This window comes from Cinclus cinclus, chromosome 9, assembly GCF_963662255.1.
Source record: "Cinclus cinclus chromosome 9, bCinCin1.1, whole genome shotgun sequence".
Classification (NCBI taxonomy): domain Eukaryota; kingdom Metazoa; phylum Chordata; class Aves; order Passeriformes; family Cinclidae; genus Cinclus; species Cinclus cinclus.
Genome location: NC_085054.1, coordinates 9,595,408 through 9,614,615, shown reverse-complemented (window position 1 = coordinate 9,614,615; position 19,208 = coordinate 9,595,408). Strand labels below are relative to the sequence as shown.

At 36.4% G+C, this 19,208-nt stretch overlaps 1 protein-coding gene across 1 annotated transcript in view; it reads left to right on the top strand.

The window, feature by feature from the left end:
• Positions 1–19,208, top strand: part of MYO3B (myosin IIIB) — a 171,492-nt gene that overhangs the window by 83,325 nt on the left and 68,959 nt on the right. The window contains exons 23-26 of the mRNA XM_062498577.1: positions 9,724–9,803; positions 12,936–12,956; positions 13,991–14,068; positions 15,883–16,088. Coding sequence (XP_062354561.1) covers positions 9,724–9,803; positions 12,936–12,956; positions 13,991–14,068; positions 15,883–16,088 — 385 coding nt within the window. The remainder of the gene's footprint in view (positions 1–9,723; positions 9,804–12,935; positions 12,957–13,990; positions 14,069–15,882; positions 16,089–19,208) is intronic.

Below are 19,208 nucleotides of genomic sequence, written 5' to 3'. Positions count from 1 at the left end.
ATTTTTTTGTCCAAAGTAGACGTCTTTTCCACACACAAGTTATTTATAATTCACCTGTCTAAAGGTCATTTCATCTCGTCAGTATTGATTTTTAGTCTTTGTTCTTTCTGCCTTTGAGTCTCTAACCTTGCTTACAAACTTCAGATGAAAAGTAATTATAAATAGTATACATTTGTTTATCAAACCACACTAAAACGAACAACTAATGGACTATGTGCTATGAGGGAATGTGAAATAAATGTTTCAGGCTAGCTTTATGCCCACTAAAGAACAAAAGAGCTATGGCCTTTTGCAAAATCACTTTAGATAATGGCTTTTCACAATTTCTTGGTGACAAGAGTATTATCTCCAGTATTAACTTGTGTATAACTGTGATAACATGTGATTCTTCATGACAAGTCAGAAACTGAAGTTAAGAGATTTTCTTGCATTTCAGTCCCATGAACAGGTACTACTGGACTAACATGGAGTGTAATCTTGGCAAGTCAAAATCGTAGGTGCTTTGCCACTGTTTTCAGTAGAACTGTGATTTGAGCTGTCATGCTTGTCACTGTGCACTCCTATTGAGCACAGGCCCTTCCTCTAGCAATAGGTACTGGTAGGTCTCTTGGTTTGGTGTATGTCATTCACTGAAATATAGCATGTTTCCATTTGGGTTTAGTGTATTTTTTTCCTCCTGTTCCATACACCACAATAGAGCCAAAGACTCAAAAACGTTTTAATTTTACTAATTTATTCCACCGTAAAATCTTTTTATAATGTTACTTTTGTGTTAGTATTTTCACCTTTACGAGATTAGGCACTCGTAAGTCAAATGAATTTGAAACAAAGTCATTGTAATTGCAGTATCTCTACTTAAAAATTAATCAGAATTTATATTTTGTAAGAATTTCCATAAAGTTAGTGGAAGCTGTGTATTTCATTCAGGACACGGAGGCTTTCATGCTTCTAACTGGCCCGTGTATTAAAAACACAAAAATAGTTTTTGCTCTGCTGCCAGTAAGTTGTATGCAAAGAGAGGCTTTAAATCACAGCTGTGCAGCGTAACAGTCATGAACTTTACTGGGTTGCAGATGTGGGACATCAGTAAACTCAATTAATTGTAGCTTGAATTTGGGAGGTAGAGTGATGGATTACGTTTTTGAGTTCTGCACTTGAGCATTTTACAGTTCAGTGTTTATTTTTCTTCATGGCCTAAGGTTTTGCATCGTAGGACAAATGCAGTACATATACTCATAATAGTTGCTAGCAATAGGATCCAAAAAATGCTCTAAAATAGCCCAAAAATGGAACTCATCTAGAAACAGAACCATCTATCAGATCAAAGTTAGGGTCTCAGTCCTGCTAAAGCTTTATATAAAGCATAACAGTTATTTACTGTTGAGAATAACTCCCTATAAATAGTGTCAGTGAAACTCCGGAATTGCACATGGCAGTAAGCACAACAGCTGAGAACTGTCAAGTTAGATTTACCACATTTATGTTTGCTAAAGGGTATTCCCCAAACAGAATTTTGCAGTTTTTTAATCTGAGATTTCGTAGATTATAATGTACTGAAAATTAGCAAGGTGGCATAAATATTTTGTCTCCAAATGCTTGCAGATTGAACTCTAATAAAAGAAGTTCAAGACTAGATATTAATTAATTTACTTATTTGATTTATAATAGATCAATTTATCTAGAACAAATCTTGAGAGTAGTTTTTCTTTACCTTTTTCTCAGAAGAGAGGAGATACCTTTCCCAATATTCATGTTTCTGGGCTAACTTCTCAATCCTATAATGAACATGATTTCTCAGTAGTGAATAGTAATTAATCTTAACACTGCATTGTGTACTAATTATATTCAAAATCTATTGATATTGAGGAAACAGAAGATACATCACATAAAAGATGTTACTTTTAACAGTAACAGTTAATATTAACTAGTAGACTGTGGGTTTTCACTGTGTACCATATACAGAATTTAAATAGTGAAATATTCAGCAAACATTACCATTGTTTTAATGAGTAGTTGACTTGACAGTTTCTATAGGCACTGTGTGCTGTAAGGTCAAACTATGTCATAGATGCTCAGTATGTCATTGGAAGCATTCAGTAGCTCTGAAGATCAAATCCTAGAAGAGCATTATTTTTAAATTTGCTTGTGAGTTTTAGGAGCAGATAACTTTGTTGAATATTCAGATAATCTTACTCATATGAATATCCATAATGTTTTATGGTCTGTCCTAAATAAAGAATGTGCTTATATTTCCAACTCCTTCAAAATAATTGCATTAAGGGATTAATATATCTAAAGGATGAATGTAGTGGGTGGAAAAGAAATCTCTAAGTCTGCTGTAGATCTTCATTTCAGAGTGTTTTGTGTAGTCTTACTATGATTTTGAACTTCTATCTATTTTTTTTTTATTTCTTCACCTTACAACAAGTAAAGGCCAGTACTTTACTGAACTAGCATTATCTATTATTATTTGACTTTGTCTTCCTTATTCCAGCCTGACTTGTCTTGATGCAGGAGTGGTTAATTGAGCTGCCTGGATAGCAGGTCACAGTGTGTGACAAAGAAAATGTGTTTGTGGGTATTTGTATGAATGGGTATTTATTTTTTTAAGGGCAGAGATACAAATATAATTAACGTTTTACTCTACCACAAAGGTAACTGATTTTGTGCCCACTGTGACAATATACAGAAGTGCTGACATCCAGGAGAGCAGTGGTTCAGTTGAGAAGCCTTTGAGACTTCATTAAATTAGTTGTCAACATCAACAATGCCTAGATTTCAGAAACTGGAAGATATGGGACTTCTCAAAAGTTCTGTAACCTTGTTTCATCTTAATACCTTTAAAAGACAGTTCTTCCCTTGAAGTTTCAAAACCTGGATTTGACACTATTTTTTAGCCTGTCTAGCCTTAGGATCTTGTGACTGGAGAGAGTGATAGTCATAGTGTGGTCAGAGAAAATGTTCCATTTTTTTTTTCTATGTATTTTCAGTTGCATCTTCACACCTAATTTTTGTCAGTGAATTCTTTGGGATTCCTCACTTACTGTAGTAGGATTTTGGCCAGACTGTGTATGTATGGAGCAGCTCCAGCAGCAGGTCCTGACTGATGGAGTGTATACCAAAATATTTTTAAACATTCTATGGAGAATGAACATACTCTGGAAATGCAAGCAGAGGGCTAGAAATCACAGTTCTTGACTTCTCATGGATTTCCTGGTTTTTTTCACTGTTCTAGAGACTTACTTTGACCTCAGGTTAAACTGAGCACTATGAAGCTTAATAGACAGAACAGTGAGATAACTACCATGTTCTTTATAATCTTACTTTTACTTTTCTGGACAAAGCATATACAATTTGGGGAAAAAAGTGCTTATGTGACGTGCAAGAGAAAGTGTATCAACTACATAAAACAATGAGTGAAACTAGAGCTGAATCAGAACATAAGGTAACTGTATTTCCAACCTGTGTATGCTTTTAGAACTATTCTTCCACACACCTCTGGAAGAAGAAATTAACTTCTCCAGCCTGAGCAGAGGTAAGTAGAACAAGGTTATTTTGACCAATGCTTAAAATCAGTGAAGAATTCCTCAACCAAGTAGTTTCAAATAAAATTCACCTCTGTAGTTTTCTTCTAATCTCAGTTACAGATGTGGTACGGGTAGTAGGGCAGTCTGCTGGGGCAGCAGAAAACCTCGTATTGATGGTGAGGTACTGTCCTGACAGCAGCAGTGTTCTGTCCTGTCTGCTGTTCCCCAGAGAATTCAAGGTTTGTTGTATGGAGCTGATTACATACAGCAGCATCAAACTGTACACTACAAGAAATATGTAAGGAAATGCTAAGGATCATATCTGAAGGAAATAGCCCATGTCTTCTGACAACACATAAATCATGGTAAGCCAAGCCAGTTTATTCTGTAATGCAGCAGCTGCAAGCCTGGCTGGATCAGGCTGTGACCAGCTTCTCTTCAGCCAGACAGTTGGTCAGGTCTCCAGCTAGTCAGGCTACAGACCTGATTAAAGAAAATGGTGAACATCAAGCAGTAGAAAATTGCAGTATTGTTTACACAAGAACTTTGCTTTTTTCAAACTTTAAAGTGTATTTTATTTTTGTCTAGGTGCAGCTTCAGATAGCTCTCAATGTACTTAGTGTGCCACTCCTGTCATTACTCCTGTGTTTGGACAGAGATGCCCAACCTATGCCCTCCTGGCTGTGTCCAGACAGCAATCTGCTCCCGGCTCTGCCATTCTGTTTTCTAGAACCACCCTTGGCCTGTGCCCAGGAACCTCTTTATCACATTGTCAGGCTATACCATATGTGTTTTGCCTACTGTCTGTAAGTCTGGTCATGTCACAGGACTATGACAATGACATAAAGTTTGCTTGTATGTCCTATGACCACACATTTGGTTCAATTTAGTTTGAAAATTGGGCATGCTGCTTAAAACAGCAGTTAGTACTCAAGGTTGTGTTGGATAAATTCCTTGAGCACTATCATTAACTAGCTTAATTAGTGCCATAATTTGTTTTTCTTTAAGTAGGTAAGGATAAAAGTTAAGATCTTTCTTATTGACATCGTATATTCACAGATCTATAGTAAGTATAGATACTATGTATGTAGATATGCACAGAGTACAGCAGGCAGTTTGACCTTCATTTCTTCTCAGATGTTGTCAATGTCTCTGTTCCCTTCCATTCTACAAGAAACCTACTAACCTACTGTGTTAAAACAATACTTAAACATGGCAGAGATGGTGCTTGCAAGCAAAGTTTCATTTGTTACTGTAGGCATGATGCTGTGTGTTTGCCAGTGTGTGCCTTCCTAATATGGGAAGTGACCACTGAAGTTTCTGCAATGTATGCAATAGAAAGCATATCAGCACTGGACTTGGGTTCTCCAATCCCAATCTAGCAATGTAAAGCCTTTAAGTATCTGTAAATATGACTGGTGTCTACTTCATGCTAAAAAGACTAAAGAAATGCTTAATCTAATTGAGGACCAGATCAGAATTCCTCAGTTCACTATGGCATGGATGTTTCATTTCTAATAATCTGGGCCAAAAACATGCATATTTTTGCTCCTGAAGCAAGTATTCATAATTAGGTTATTCTCAGGTGGGCTTCACTATTACCAAGCTTTTATGCTGATTAGATCCTGTTTGTTAATATGTATATGATTTTGGAAATACTATTTCTTGGTTTATTTTGAATAGAAAGTAAAGTAACTGTCTTTTCAGAAAAAGCAATATTTGAGGTCTATCTGTATAGATAGTTGTGCTCCAACAGACAGTATTTTTATAAATACATTCTTGTGTAAAATGTGTAGTATATGAGAAAATTGGATTCCTAGCTTTTTAATTGTGCAGGATTAGTTTAAATTACTTCAATGACTCTCAATGACTCAAACAGAGTTTTGATAGTCAGTGACCAGATTCAAATTAGTACAATAAAAAAAGTACATGTGTTCATTTGTAGTTGAGCTGAAAGCTTAGTCTTACAGTAGCAGAAGATGAAAATGCATTATGGAGATAAGCAGTAACTTCCTTTGGCCAGATAAAATGTAGAAAGGAAAGACAGAGGAGAATCTGTCTATGTCAGAGACATTGTCTGGCCCTGTACCTCTTCTGGAGTGTGAGTGCTTAGCTGTGATTAGAAGTAATGTTAATGAAATATGAATGCATTGTAGCATTCCTGACCATATTATACAGTATCTACATGGTGTTTGAAGTAACCCCTCTTTATCTGAACCAGAAGCATGAAAGAAATTAATAAAATGTATGAGGATAAGGAAAGAGCTTGTACTTGCCCTCTATATTATAGTAATATTCCTGGTACAACATGTGCAGTAAAATGACATTGTCATTAGACTTTTTCTCAGTAAGTCATTTGCACTTCACGAACTGAATGTTGTATCAAAGCTTAGCATATTTCTTACCTGTCATACTCTTACTTTGGGAGGAGTGATCTATTGCAGGCATAACCAAAATGAGGTTATAAATACAGTGCTGATATTGGTAATATTTGCTTGGTACTACTTGCAGAACCCATCACCTAAGAATAAATGAAGCACAAACCATAGGTAACATCAGAACACCCAGCCAGAGTGTGTACCTCTCCTAATTAGTACATAAAGTCAAGAGCTGGAGAAATTAATTCAGCCAGATCACACAGTGAGTAACTACCAGGGATGCAAATGAGAATTCAGGAATGCTGACTAGTCCTTTTTGAGATCTGGAGACCACTTCCAAAGTCCAGCTTGAAAAAAGATAAACCACATTTCTTCTTCGTGTGCATTGTAAATACTTTCAAAATTTCTGCTTGGCTTTGCATAATAGAAGAGATGCAGCTCTTTGCTAATATGGTCTTTCTCACCTAGCTGAAATGAGGCATCAGTGAAGAACATTTTTGCAGAGATGTGAGATTTTCTAAACAGCTTCAAGACAAGGGGAGGTTTGCTGAGCATTGACACTGAGCTTAGCCAGTGAGTGTGTAGATTTTGTCTTGCTACTTCTTTTTCCCTTGAGAACTCTAAGACCATTTCACAAACTTCAATGTCTGAAACTTCTCAAAGCATTAAAGAGAATGCTTTAACTCAATTCTTAACTTGATTGCACACAGGAAAAAAATAGAAACATTAGGTCTGACTGACTCTTCCACTGACACAATGAATCCCAGAGACCTTAGTCTCTGATCCAGGCGCATAGGTAGGAACCTTACCTGTTCAGATGAGCAGTCCCATTGAACTGAAGTGCATGTGAGCAAAATTAAGCATATACATGTTTAAAAGATTAATCCTAACTTGAACCATTAGCTTCTTTCCCCTCCCTCAAAAAAATCCTCAAAAACAAAATCTCCAAAACCTGACAATTTTGAGAGGGTTTTAGATTACTTAGTTGGTCCATTTTATGGACTTGGATTTAATGTAGGTAGCATTTGGTCTACAGGGATGTAATTTGTATTGTGTCTAAAGTTTTAACCATGTAGTTGGTGTGAAGCTAGACTTCTGAAAAGCACAGTGCAATTTTTCAACCTTTAACTAGTTTAACTTTTCAAGGAACCCATGGCATTTCAAACTGCCTATATTATTATCTATAAACCTTTATTCTTCAAATATTGATGCTTTTCATGAAGTGGATTAACATTTAATTATTTTTGATGTGTTATGGTATAAATTAACTTGTAAATGAAAATCAAATGCAGGGATAGGTACCAAATTGTACTGACTGAACACTGTGCTAACCCTGGGTGAAACATTTTGTATTATGTAGGCTAATTTCCAAACCACATTTATTCTGTTCATTAGTTTTAATGGCTTAGACATGTTAAAGAATGGTAGTTATTTTTTCTGAGCATGAGCTACATGAGATGAGTAATTCAGAAACTTTTATTGAAGTATCATTTTGTGTTTCAGCTGAAAAAGAAAACACTAGTAGTATTTTTTTCCATGGATTCATTCTAATGCCACAAGTAATTACATAGGAATTCACTTGACACATGAAATAAGCACTGGTAAGAATCCATTCTTAGAAGGAAGTAACTACTGAACAAAGACAGGATAGGTAAAGCATTTCTTTGTTTAAGTGGGCACTGATCACTTTGGGCAATTTTTTCGTTTGTGAAATCATTAAAGATTTGTGATTAATTAAAATGTTTGTTTGTTTGCTTGGCTTACCAGATCAGAAATGTTTAGTTTTAGTTTTGCATAAGAAACTAAGGGAGACCTCAGGGGTATTAATTATGAACCCGAGAAATGTAATGCCAGCAGTGAGTGTGGTGAACTTTGAGCAGCTATAGAACCATTCTAAATTTTATTTCATTATTATAGTTTTTTAAGTTGTTACAAAATGCAACAAAATTTTAATCATTTTAAGTGGTCTGATTCCAAGTTCTTTCTTCTTCCAACTCCTCTCTTTTATCATGTGTTGTCAGTTCTTTGGTGCAAGGCTTTCAAGTTTAGACTTGCTAATCTGAAACCTAGCCAAAAACAACCTTTCCAAGCTATTTTAGCAAAAGAAAGGCCCAAAAGAGTAATTTCTAACATACAAAAACAGCAAAATTGCAACTGGGAGAAAAATTATTTCACTTCTACTTCTTTGTTAAAGTCCTCATTTTAATTTTGGAGAGATACATGTATTTACAGTATGTGCCATGCATGTGCATAGACATTTAAGATTTCCCAAGCAGTTGTGGTTCTCATTAGCGTACATACTATAATAGCCTAAAGCAGTTTTGAAAATAGTGGACATACCTTGTGTTTGGGACCATGATTTAAACTGTCAGGTAATGCACGGTGTTAGGTCTGGAAATGACATGTCAGTTTTACAGTCAGTACCAGTGCCAGCAGCTGAAAAGAGAAGTCCTTCTTTAAATTAATTCAGAATGTTTGAATGAAGAGTGCTGTGTTTGAGTGCTGGCCCCCAGATTATTTTCGGGGGTTTGGTATTTTTCTTATTCAGAGGAAAGTAAGAGCTGAAGTTCCTTTCAGTGTTACAGTGGACATTGGATTTGCTCTGCTCTCAGGGAATTATTACCAGCATTTGGGTTTCTTTATCAGAGATTTGGTGTTCTTGGTTTTGGTGCCTCCTTACTAGTTATGTAATACACAGTTTAGCAAAACTCTGAAGACTGTTTAGAGTTACTGCCTTTCTGTAAAGCTAACAGCTAAACACCGGAGTTGATGCAAACAAGTCATTTAGCATCTGAAAGAAGTGTTAACACTTTATTTACATTTAAATTAAAATAGACACTTATTTATGTGTTCTGGTTCTGAAAGGTGTGTGGTACATCTGCAGAGGCCTATTGTTTATTCATGCTGTAAATCCTTTGAAATGTGTTAAAATGCTTCCCACTCATTATAAAAATCCTGCCACCCATGGATTAGGGCTTTGATGTCACCAATCCTGCTTCAAAGGGTTCTTTCAATGCTATTAATCACAGTTTAGCCTCTGAAGATATAGCCAGAGAAAACATTTGGACATCTTGTGCTAGACTTGCTAAAACTTTGAAATATACAGAGTGTCTTGCATATGCAAGTCCGATATCACTTCCTCTCTCTTCTGGGCTTTATTTTAAAAAGCTATTTTGTGATGACTTTGGCTTTCTGCAAGTACAGAAGAAAAAGTTTAGGACACATCGTATGTTACATCTTTAAAAAGGCACTAATCTTTCGCTTGACACCACAATATATTTTTGCCTGGGAAATTGAGTCAGTCTTTAAAAACCCTGAGTTACAATGAGATTGAGAATTATATGTCAAAAGGTCAAAAAACGATGCCATCTTATCATTTTCTCATCTCTCTTGTTAGTTTGTGAGTTTAAGATACTGTCTTAACACTTGAGGATCCATGTGATTTCATAGAAACAAGATTGGTTCTGTAGTCTTTTTGCTCTTTGAAATCTCTCAATGAGTCACAGGGACATTGATTACTAGTGATTGAGCTGTATGCCTTTGTGCTGTCGTTGTTTTCATCAGCTCAGTAGCTAAGGTCAGTGACATACCACCTTATCACTGACTTTTTTCTCCCCTCTAAATCAACACTGCACTCTGTCATGCCTGTGCTGAATGCTCTGTAGGCACAAATGGTAATGAGAGGGGTGTGGAAGAAGTGTGGTGGTATCTGCTATTTTTAGTGCTATTGTACAAACTGATTTTACATAGTACAAAATTTTTCCCTTCCAAACTTCTTGAATAGCTTTTGCAGTATGAATATCTTTCTTTTTGAACAGGGAATTTGGCACAAGCAAGAGCCAGAGTGACAGCAGCATCTCGGTCTTTGCCTCCACAGCTCAGTGCTGGGCGTATCAAGGTTAGTAGTGTTCCCTTTGAGGACAGGCAGTTGTTTATAAAATACTGCAGTGAGACTGTGAAGACAATACTAGGCTGATGTGGGTATAGAGTCAGGTTCTTACCAAATAAGAGTCTGCCTTTACTATCAGTAACATACACCTTGTCTTGGAGCATGGTTTTCAGTTTTAGTGATGAACCTATTGTAGAATTCAATGAAGGATCAATTTACTACTGATTAGTCTTTAAACATTTGGAGTGAAATCTGTTACATCTATGTTAATATTCCTCTTTATTTCAAAGGGTTCAAGGTTTTCCTCTGACAATTTTGACCTAGAAAGATGTCTTATTAGGTAAAATTTGAATAGTGTATTTAACTTTATTTAACTTCTAACTTTATGCATTTCATATTTAAGTATGAAAGGAAAACTAATTTTTTTTAAAAAAATCTATTTCTTATTTATTCAATTTGGAAGTGAAAAGCCAGGAGATATTTGTGACTGGTAGATAACTGGAAAAGAATGAGTCAGCAAAACCTCTATTCTGTAAAAAGAACTGTAGAAATTAAATGCTGTTGAATTTTATCATGAAAGTATGTGGCATAACTACAAAAAGATGAGATAATTTTGTGGCAATTAGTAGGATTACAACTGAGTACACTTAATTTGTGAGGAAACCTGTTGTCCCTTGAAACTGTTGATATGTACACTCCCTCCCTGCTTCCTAAGTGGTACTTGTTAAGAGTTAGCTTAGTTAAGGTTTGGGGGATTGGGGATTTTTTCCAAAGCAAACAGTGATAAATTTTTAAAACAAGTGTGGTAACAGCAACTGTTCAAAAGTCTACAAAATTATATGTTTTGGAGTTTCTATTTCTTCTTGTTATCTTCTGGTATTTGGAACTCGTGCTCAAACATCAGTGTGGTGATTTATGTCATCCAGATGTGTATATCCTCCCTGTACCTGTAAATACAGATGTGGATTTCAGACTGTTATTTCCTGTCTGGTGTAAATACTTTCAGTGCTGAAGGATGGCTTTTCCAGTTTTCTTGTGTTACATACACATTATCTTCTACATCCAGCCATATTCAGCACAAGCTTTCTAAGAATGCATTTTATTGATACAACAGGATTGTAATAGAGCAGTTCAGTTCTAGAGCTTCACTAAACACAGTCTGTTAAAAAGTACTGTTCCAGTGGGCTTTATTCACCCTTCAAACTATTTAAAAGGAGCTAAAAGAAAAGACATGCAGAAGTGCAACACTATTCAGAAAATGTTAAATACTTTTTAGATAAAAAACTGTTTCTTAGAATTTTGTAAAGCACCTAATTAAAGCAACTTCAGGAATCATATTTTAAATTATTATTTTAGAATTTGTTTTTAAAAATCCAACTGTAATAATTATGTTTGGAAGTTTGGAATTTTTAAAAATCATTATTTAATTTAATTTTTAACTAAATTTAATTTTAATTAAATTTAATTTAATTATTTAATTTTTGCTTAACATATCTTTTGATTTTACAGTATTTCATACCATGCCAGCAGCAGGTGTGGTCAATATGTGGAAAGTCATAATTTCGGGTGGTTTCATAAGGTGACATGATGTCATAAATCATTCTTTTAATATTGCTTCAAAACTATTAGAAGGAATCTGTTTGGTGGTGAAGCAGTTTGGCTTTTGTAGGTCAGGCTGTTTTCCATTACAGTTGTAATTATATAAATTCTTATTGTAGGTCACTATAGCTGTCATGTAAAAATGTGACTTAATAGTTGAAATATCTTCGTTTTTGTTTAGAAAGAGCAGCTAGTGATTTAAAATACAGGTATCATGACATTCTTGTTCTTATGTCATTAAATTCTTCCTATGTTCTGTCATTTTCTAGCAAGCCAATTGTGAAGAAACCTATTGGCTGTTGTACATGAGGTTTTTGCCCTACCATAAAACTTTGTGGCTTCGTAGACAAGCAATGTTGTACATTAACAAGAGAGAAAACTTTTTTAAAAGTCTTACAAGAAAATCCCCTCAGCTTCAGGGTCTATCAGAATTTTTCTAATGAAAACTTCAAACGTTTCTTGTCAAAAGATTTGGGAATTGATTCTGGTTCTTACATATTGCACAGATCTGGATTTGCAACTTAATTCATAGGAAAAGAAATCTAACAATACTGCTTTCAGCCTAATTTTCTGAGAAAAAGTGTTTTACATCTCCTCTGTGAGTGTTTCTGACCATCTGTCTTTCTGTGCATTCATTCCCTTTGCTCCCCCAAAAAAACCTCAAAACAAAACTCTTTTGAACCCAGCAGCCTGTTGTAAACCATATTTGATAGTGGCAGTCCCAAGGTGATAAGATTCCACAGTTTTCGTGAAAATAGCTAGCTGTGAAAAGGAGATGATACTGCCCTTTATAGCCCAGCAGATATATGAGATATGAATATGAGAGATTGTGAGTGGTCAGTCTCCAACAACAACATCACTGCGTCTCTGGTTTCTAGAAGGAGAAGAACCCTATTCAGAACCTCAAATTCATTGTCATTTGGGCACAGATCAGTCTTCAAACTATTTGCTTTTGTTCTTTATTTGATCTTATTTGTAATTAAATTGTGTGTCTTTTAACATGAAATACTACCAGTTATTCTGAATTTACTGTCAGTGTTCACTGTTATGGCTTTTTTCTTCTACCTGACGTTTACTAGAGATTTAGATAACAATCCTCAGAAACTGTGTCTTGCCAAGATAATATTGCAACATTCCCATATCGTTCCCCATAGACATGCCTGCTGTTTTGATTAGGTCATTGATATTTATTTTGTCACACAACCTCTTAAGATGCTTGATGTTACCTGTGCTGATAAGGCTTTTTTCCTTGAATATATTACAGAGTGTTCTGTTAACAAACTGCATCTCTCTGTTTTTTATTCTTCTCCTGTGTTAGAGATGTGTACCAATGCATGTATGCCACTCTGGGTCAGAACACCACAGATTACAAAAACATATTGAAGTTTTTATGGTCACCTTATTGAACTCTGTCTTCATTTGCAGCGTCTGTGTTCTGAATCGTGACCTCACTAGATTTCTTTTGATTACTTCCCCAACACAAAATCCATTTTTTAATCTATTATTACTTAGCACTTCATTTCCTTTATATTTTGCATGCAGTCTCCTAAATACCTCCTGAAGGTAAGAGTCTCAGTTACTTTGTTGAGAACTGTAATCTTTCAGCAATTATTTTAGTGTCCAGAAGAGTGTTCTTAAGTCAGTGAGTGTTGGAAATGATTGTATGGGGCAAAGTCCAGGAAGTGTAGCACAGGTGCTGACAACAGCATTATCTGGTTTATACAAATGCCACCTGGTCAGAGCAGATGGTAAACTGCCACAAAGCAAGTGAATGCTAAAATGCTGTTAATGCTCCATGCAAACAGGATGCTGGTTAATTTTCTTTAATTTTGTTGAGCTGTAATGCAGCAACACAATCTGCTTGTTATGGGTAACCACAGTTATACTCATTCATAAATTCTGGTTTCATTTTGATAAGAACAGCTGTACTAACAATATAACTAAAATCTACAAGGACCAGTATGTTCACTGTCCATGTATATCCTCTAAAAATTACTCTTCAGCAATGTTGAAAAAGTGGTATGCTACAGCAGTTCAGCAGAATAAGATTGCCAAGATTCTTCACATCCAAATGGCAATATAAAGTAATTAATAGCAACCATAGCAGGAGAAAGGAACAGACTTATATGTTCTGAGACTACCTGCTTTGTTTGCCACTCATTATCCTACACTATTTTTTTCATACATGAGCAAAGTGAGGCAGTTCAAGTTACTTCCTGGCTATTACAAATATGATAACTCTTCTTATAGATACAAGTCCTGTTGGAGTCCACTGTAGTGGCAATAAGAGCATTAGAAATCAGTTCCTAAGGTATTGCAACTTGGCAGCTATTTCACTGGCTGAGTATTATGCTGTCATTAATCTAGAGTGCTCTTACACTATGAAAAAAACTTCAGAATGCTTAGAGACCTCTTGGAAATCAGTGTGTGTCCTGCATCTGTTAGAAGCTGGCCTTGCTATCTCTGATAAAGTACCCTGAAGTACTCACACCTGAAGGAATGACTATAACAAACACTGAACCCACCTTTCATGGACAAGGAGGGGTGGGTCTGCAGTTTTTCTGGAACAGTCCTAACATCAGAGTTTTGTCTTCCAGGTTGACACAATGGAGGTTATGCGGCATCCTGAGGAAACAACTAATATGAAGCGGCAAACTATGGCTTCCTATTTTAGGGTACAAAAATTAAAATGAAATCAAACATTTTGATGATAAGAGCAATAGATATATCTAAAATATTTGTGGGATAGTAAGATCAAAGGCAAATGTAAGAAAACTTTTTATTCTGTTACAAGGCCTCTGTAGATTCATAAACTTTTTCTTTTTTAATCTTTGTTTCCTCATACTTGTATTTTTATGATTTCCTTGAGTATGTTGATAACAGAATCTAGAGCCTAGACTATCTTCTGTCTAAAATGCTGGAGGTCTAGATCAGGTCTCGTTATAAACAAGAACACCAATTTTGGGCAAATAAAATAGATTATATCACTAAAGTCTTAACATTTTTTCACAAGCTGAGGCATACATACTTTTAGAATTAAGATTTTTCATTTATGCTAATAAATGAAAAACAATCCATCTTTTGGAAGTGCTGTTGTAAATAACACAGATTGCCATTTTATCAGTAGTAATCCTGTCTGAGATAATGCATATTCTGCATGTGTATTTAAGTCAAACAGGCAGGAAAAGGGCATCGAGAATGATGGAACTGGAAGCTTAGGAGTAAAGAAATTGCTAGTCCAAGACTCTTGGTTACTGTTTTTTTTCTTGCAGTCATTGTAAAATGGATTAAGTTTTCAGCAGTTGGTCCTTGGGCTGCACTTGTACCATGCAGAATAGGGAAGTTCACAGAGTTGTGCTAGCCAATGTGAGTTAAAGCTTCAAGCTGTGTGGGAATACCTATTCAATTTGTTTTGTAGAATAGTGTAAGGAAAGGTCTGGCGTATCCTGAGATGTCACCCCAGTGTGGAGAGTGCAAGGACACACATTCAGACTTGTCACAGAGGTGTGCACTTAAAGTGCTCTTGCACAGAACCTACAGTTCTGTAGGAATTGTAAAAAGCAAAAAGAGTGTAATAGGGGAGTGAGTGTGGAAGTAGACTGTAATACATGTGCAACATGCAGCAAGGTGACAACGATCATCTTGGAATTGTATGTGATTTTGAGACACATATGGGTATATGGGATTGAACGTAGTTGACAACACTTAATGAGATGAGTATGAAGCAGGAGTATCCGTATTCAGAGGACCCAATGGAAAAAAAGATATATATGATCTGATCAAAAGCTTTTCATTTTAGTTTAAAATGAAATTGAGTAAGTTGTTTTGCGTGTCTAGGGTGGACAGGAAAAGAAGTAATGGACCTACATTTCAGTGGCAAGATTTATGTTAGATGTTAAGAACTTTATGAATAGTCATGATAATATAGCAGTTCAACAGATTTCTGGGGAGACTGTGCAGTTTATATTCTCAGTGATTCTGAAAAATTAATATAACAGAGATATACCTGAAATGCTAAAGATATATCTCGTGTTCTCTGTGGACAGAGCACTGAACTGATAACTTCTTGCAACCCTTCCCCCATGATTTGCTGTGAATTTCAGTGGTTGTTTCATGGTAAAACTTGTGTTTCTGTTGGGGATATTTTATCAGTAAAATATGTCTACAGTAGAATTATAGTTAGGACAGTTTTCAATTTAATTTTTTTTAATTGACATTCTTCAACTATGGAAATGCGATACAAGGAAAAGAGAAAGATGTAAGAAGCAAGAAATCAGATTCAGAATATTTTTTTTTTACAACTGAAAATTTCTAATAGGTTCCATGTTTCAGCTGCAATCTTAAAAATTAATAAAATGGCAATGGAGATAACTATTACAGATTAAAATATAATCAAGCATTACAAACTGTTTACAAATATGAATCTCCCGCTTAAGTAGTTCTGTTGTAGTTTCTTGTCAAATATGTGCATCTTTATTTTCCTCACTAGTATTCCCTCATGGATCTTTTATCCAAAATGGTTGTTGGACAGCCTCACTTTATCCGCTGCATTAAACCTAACGATGATCGAGAAGCACTGATGTTTTCTCATGAGAGAGTTCTGCTGCAGCTACGATACACTGGAATTCTGGAAACTGTCAAAATACGTCAGAAAGGGTATTCTCATCGCATCCTCTTTGAAGAGTTTGTAAAAAGGTAAGACTTGTATAATAAGGCTGTTTTTCTAATATTCTATTCAGTAAGGTATATTCTTTGTATAAGTACAGAAAGTTCTACAAATGTTGTTTGTAGATGTGTGGTCTGAATTTCTAATGAGAACAAGGGCTCAGAGATAAAGACTACAAGAGATAACTGATCTCTAATAGAGAATAGTATGAAACCTGCAGTGAACACAAGTAGCAAGCCTGTCCCCATGGTTCCCTCTGTAGAGGCGACAAGTGGAAATTATGCATCCTCCTCAGATAATTCAAGGATTTTGGAAGGTTAGTGACCTTTGGCCATCATATGAAGACTGTGCACATTTAAGAATGAACTGATACACAAGCTTCAGATTTAGCTTTGCAGAGTCATTTATCTTAGAGATATCATGAATTATAATCATATCTTTGTTCACTCTAACCCTTCTCATGGGTGCTATTACTGGCCTTAGTATATATTCTCAATCTCAAAAAGTCATAAATTTTATTCAGAAAGTGCTGTTGTCTTTGTGATGTCAATATGGCTACATGATAATTGTGGTTTCCTCTATATTCTAAATATGGGTTTGTGTAGTATTTACTGTTTTTCAGTGTGTAGGATTGGCAATTCAACAATGAGCAGTAGCACTGCCATTAACCATTTAGGCAGTAGTTTGAACAAGTAGTGAATGGCTAAACCAACCATGGTGTGATATTTTTCGAACTGGAGGTTGCTTATCCAAACAATACAGAATGAATGAATGAATCTACTGTAAGTGAGTCATTAGTCTCACTTCAGTGCCTGATAGAATTATGAAGAAGATTATTCTGGAAGGTATTGAAAAACACCTGAAAGACAATGCAGTCATTGGTCACAGCCAGCACAGCTTCACGAGAAGAAAGTCTTCCTTACCAAACTTGAATTCCTTTTATGACACAGTAACCCACCTAGCTGATCAAGGGAAGCCAGTTGATGTAATCTTGTTGGACTTCAGTGAAGCTGTCGATACTGTCTCTCATGGGATCCTTCAGGACAAAATGTTCAGCACACAGCTGGATAAACACATCAGTGGTGAGCATCTGGCTCACAGTTTGGGCATAAAAGGGTTATAGTGAATGGGGTGACATCAGACTGGTGTCCAGTCATGCATGGGGCTCCACAGGATTCCATCCTCAGCTGTGTGGCCCTCAACATCCTCATAAATGGCTTGGATGCAGGCTGGAAGTGATACTAAGCAAGTTCACAGATGATGCAAAACTGGGAAGAGCTGCTGACTCCCTCAAAGGGAGTCTCCCCCTGCAGAGAGACACTGACAAATCAGAATCACCAGCCATATAAAGTTCAGCAAGGGAAAGTGCCAGGTTCTGCACCTGGGATTGGGCAACCCTGGATGTATGGACAGACTGGGGTATGAGGTGCTGGAGAGCAGTGCCACAGAGAGGGACCTGGGGGTCCTGGTCACCTGGTCACTGGTGAGTTGAATGTGAGTGCCCTGGCAGCCAGGAGGGTCAGCTCTGTCCTGGGAGGCATCAGGCACAGCCGGGCAAGGGAGGGATTGTCCTGCTCTGCTCTGCTTTAGGGCAGCCTGACCTTGAATATTACATGCAATTTTGGCCACCACAATATAAGGCATTAAAACTATAGAGAAGTGTCCAAAGAAGCACAACAAAGATGGTGAAGGCCTTGAAGAGGAGCTGTGTGAGAAGCAGCTGAGATCACTTAGTCTTGCAGCCTGGAGGAGACTGAGGAGAGACCTCAGTGCAGTCACAACTTCCTGGGAGGGGAAGAGGAGGGGCAGCACTGATCTCTTCTCTCTGGTGCCCAGTGACAGGACCCAAGGGAATGGCCTAAGGCTTTGTCAGGGGAAGTTGAGGTTGTGTATCAGGAAAAGGTTCTTCACCCAAAGGTGGTCAGGCACTGAAACAGGCTCCCTGTGGAAGTGGTCACAACACCAAGCCTGAGAGAGTTCAAGAAGCACTTGGAAAGTGCTCTCAGGTGTGTGCTGGGACTCTTGAGGGTGGTTCTCTATTGGGCCAGGAGTTGGACTTTGATTCTTGTGGGTCCCTTCCAATTCAGCATATTCTGTGATTCTCTGATACGATGCTAAAGGAAAAACTGTTTCACAGTCCTTTCTAAAATCCAGAGATGGTGTTGATTTACACTTGTAAACCAGTCACTTGTGCTTGGAAATCTGCAGTCCATGCATTCCGATATCTTGAATGATAAACTAGAGCTTAATCATTCATTCTGAAAAATTGCTACTTTTCCTGACTTACATTAGTACACCAAATGAATATGTAATAGGAAAACACTACAGATTATATATCCCAGGAAGGATAACTAATGTGTTTATTTGTCCATCAAGGCAATTTAATATTCAGACATGATCTTTACCAACTTTTTTATGTGTTATATGACTAATTTAGTAAGGTCACACAATTCTAGAGCACATTTAACAGATTAATTTTTGTGATCATTAGTATATCTTTGCAATATCCTGAAGCAGCTGAAAGCAGAATTATTAACCTCAACTTTTATTCAATTTGCACGTAAGTGAATGAAGATTAACTCCACAGAAATTAGTGTAAATTGAGAGGAAATTAAGCCTTCTCTTATCAGGAGATCCTTTTCATTGAAAATGAGATGAATTCGAATACAACCTTGAAAGCTAATGGTAATAAAAACAGCATTGACTGTAGCTTTCCATTCCTGCAGATAAGAGCAAGTTGTGGTTAACATCTTGTCAGTTAGTCCCCAAGTTTTTAGTCCAACTTGATGTAATTTGTTAAGGAAAGAAAATCAGCAGAAAAAGGGAAGGAGGGGAGAGTAGATTTAGCTATTTCCACAACAGCAAAGATGAGTTCTGAGTTCAGAATATAAGCTGGGGAGGGAGAGAAGACATTCTTGCTCCTTTGTTCAGCTCATGCTTTATTTTAAAACAAATTCTATTCTCTTTTGCTCTTGCAAATAAAATCAAACAATACTTTATAAAGCTATCAGTGGAACAAGAAACATTTTTCTTCAACTTACAGCTATGACTAGTCAAGTGTTTTTAGGAACTAAGTAGTTGAATACATAAATATGTTTGAGAAAACAGGTCAAATGCTAAACAGATTGGCACTTCTTTGTTCGTAATCA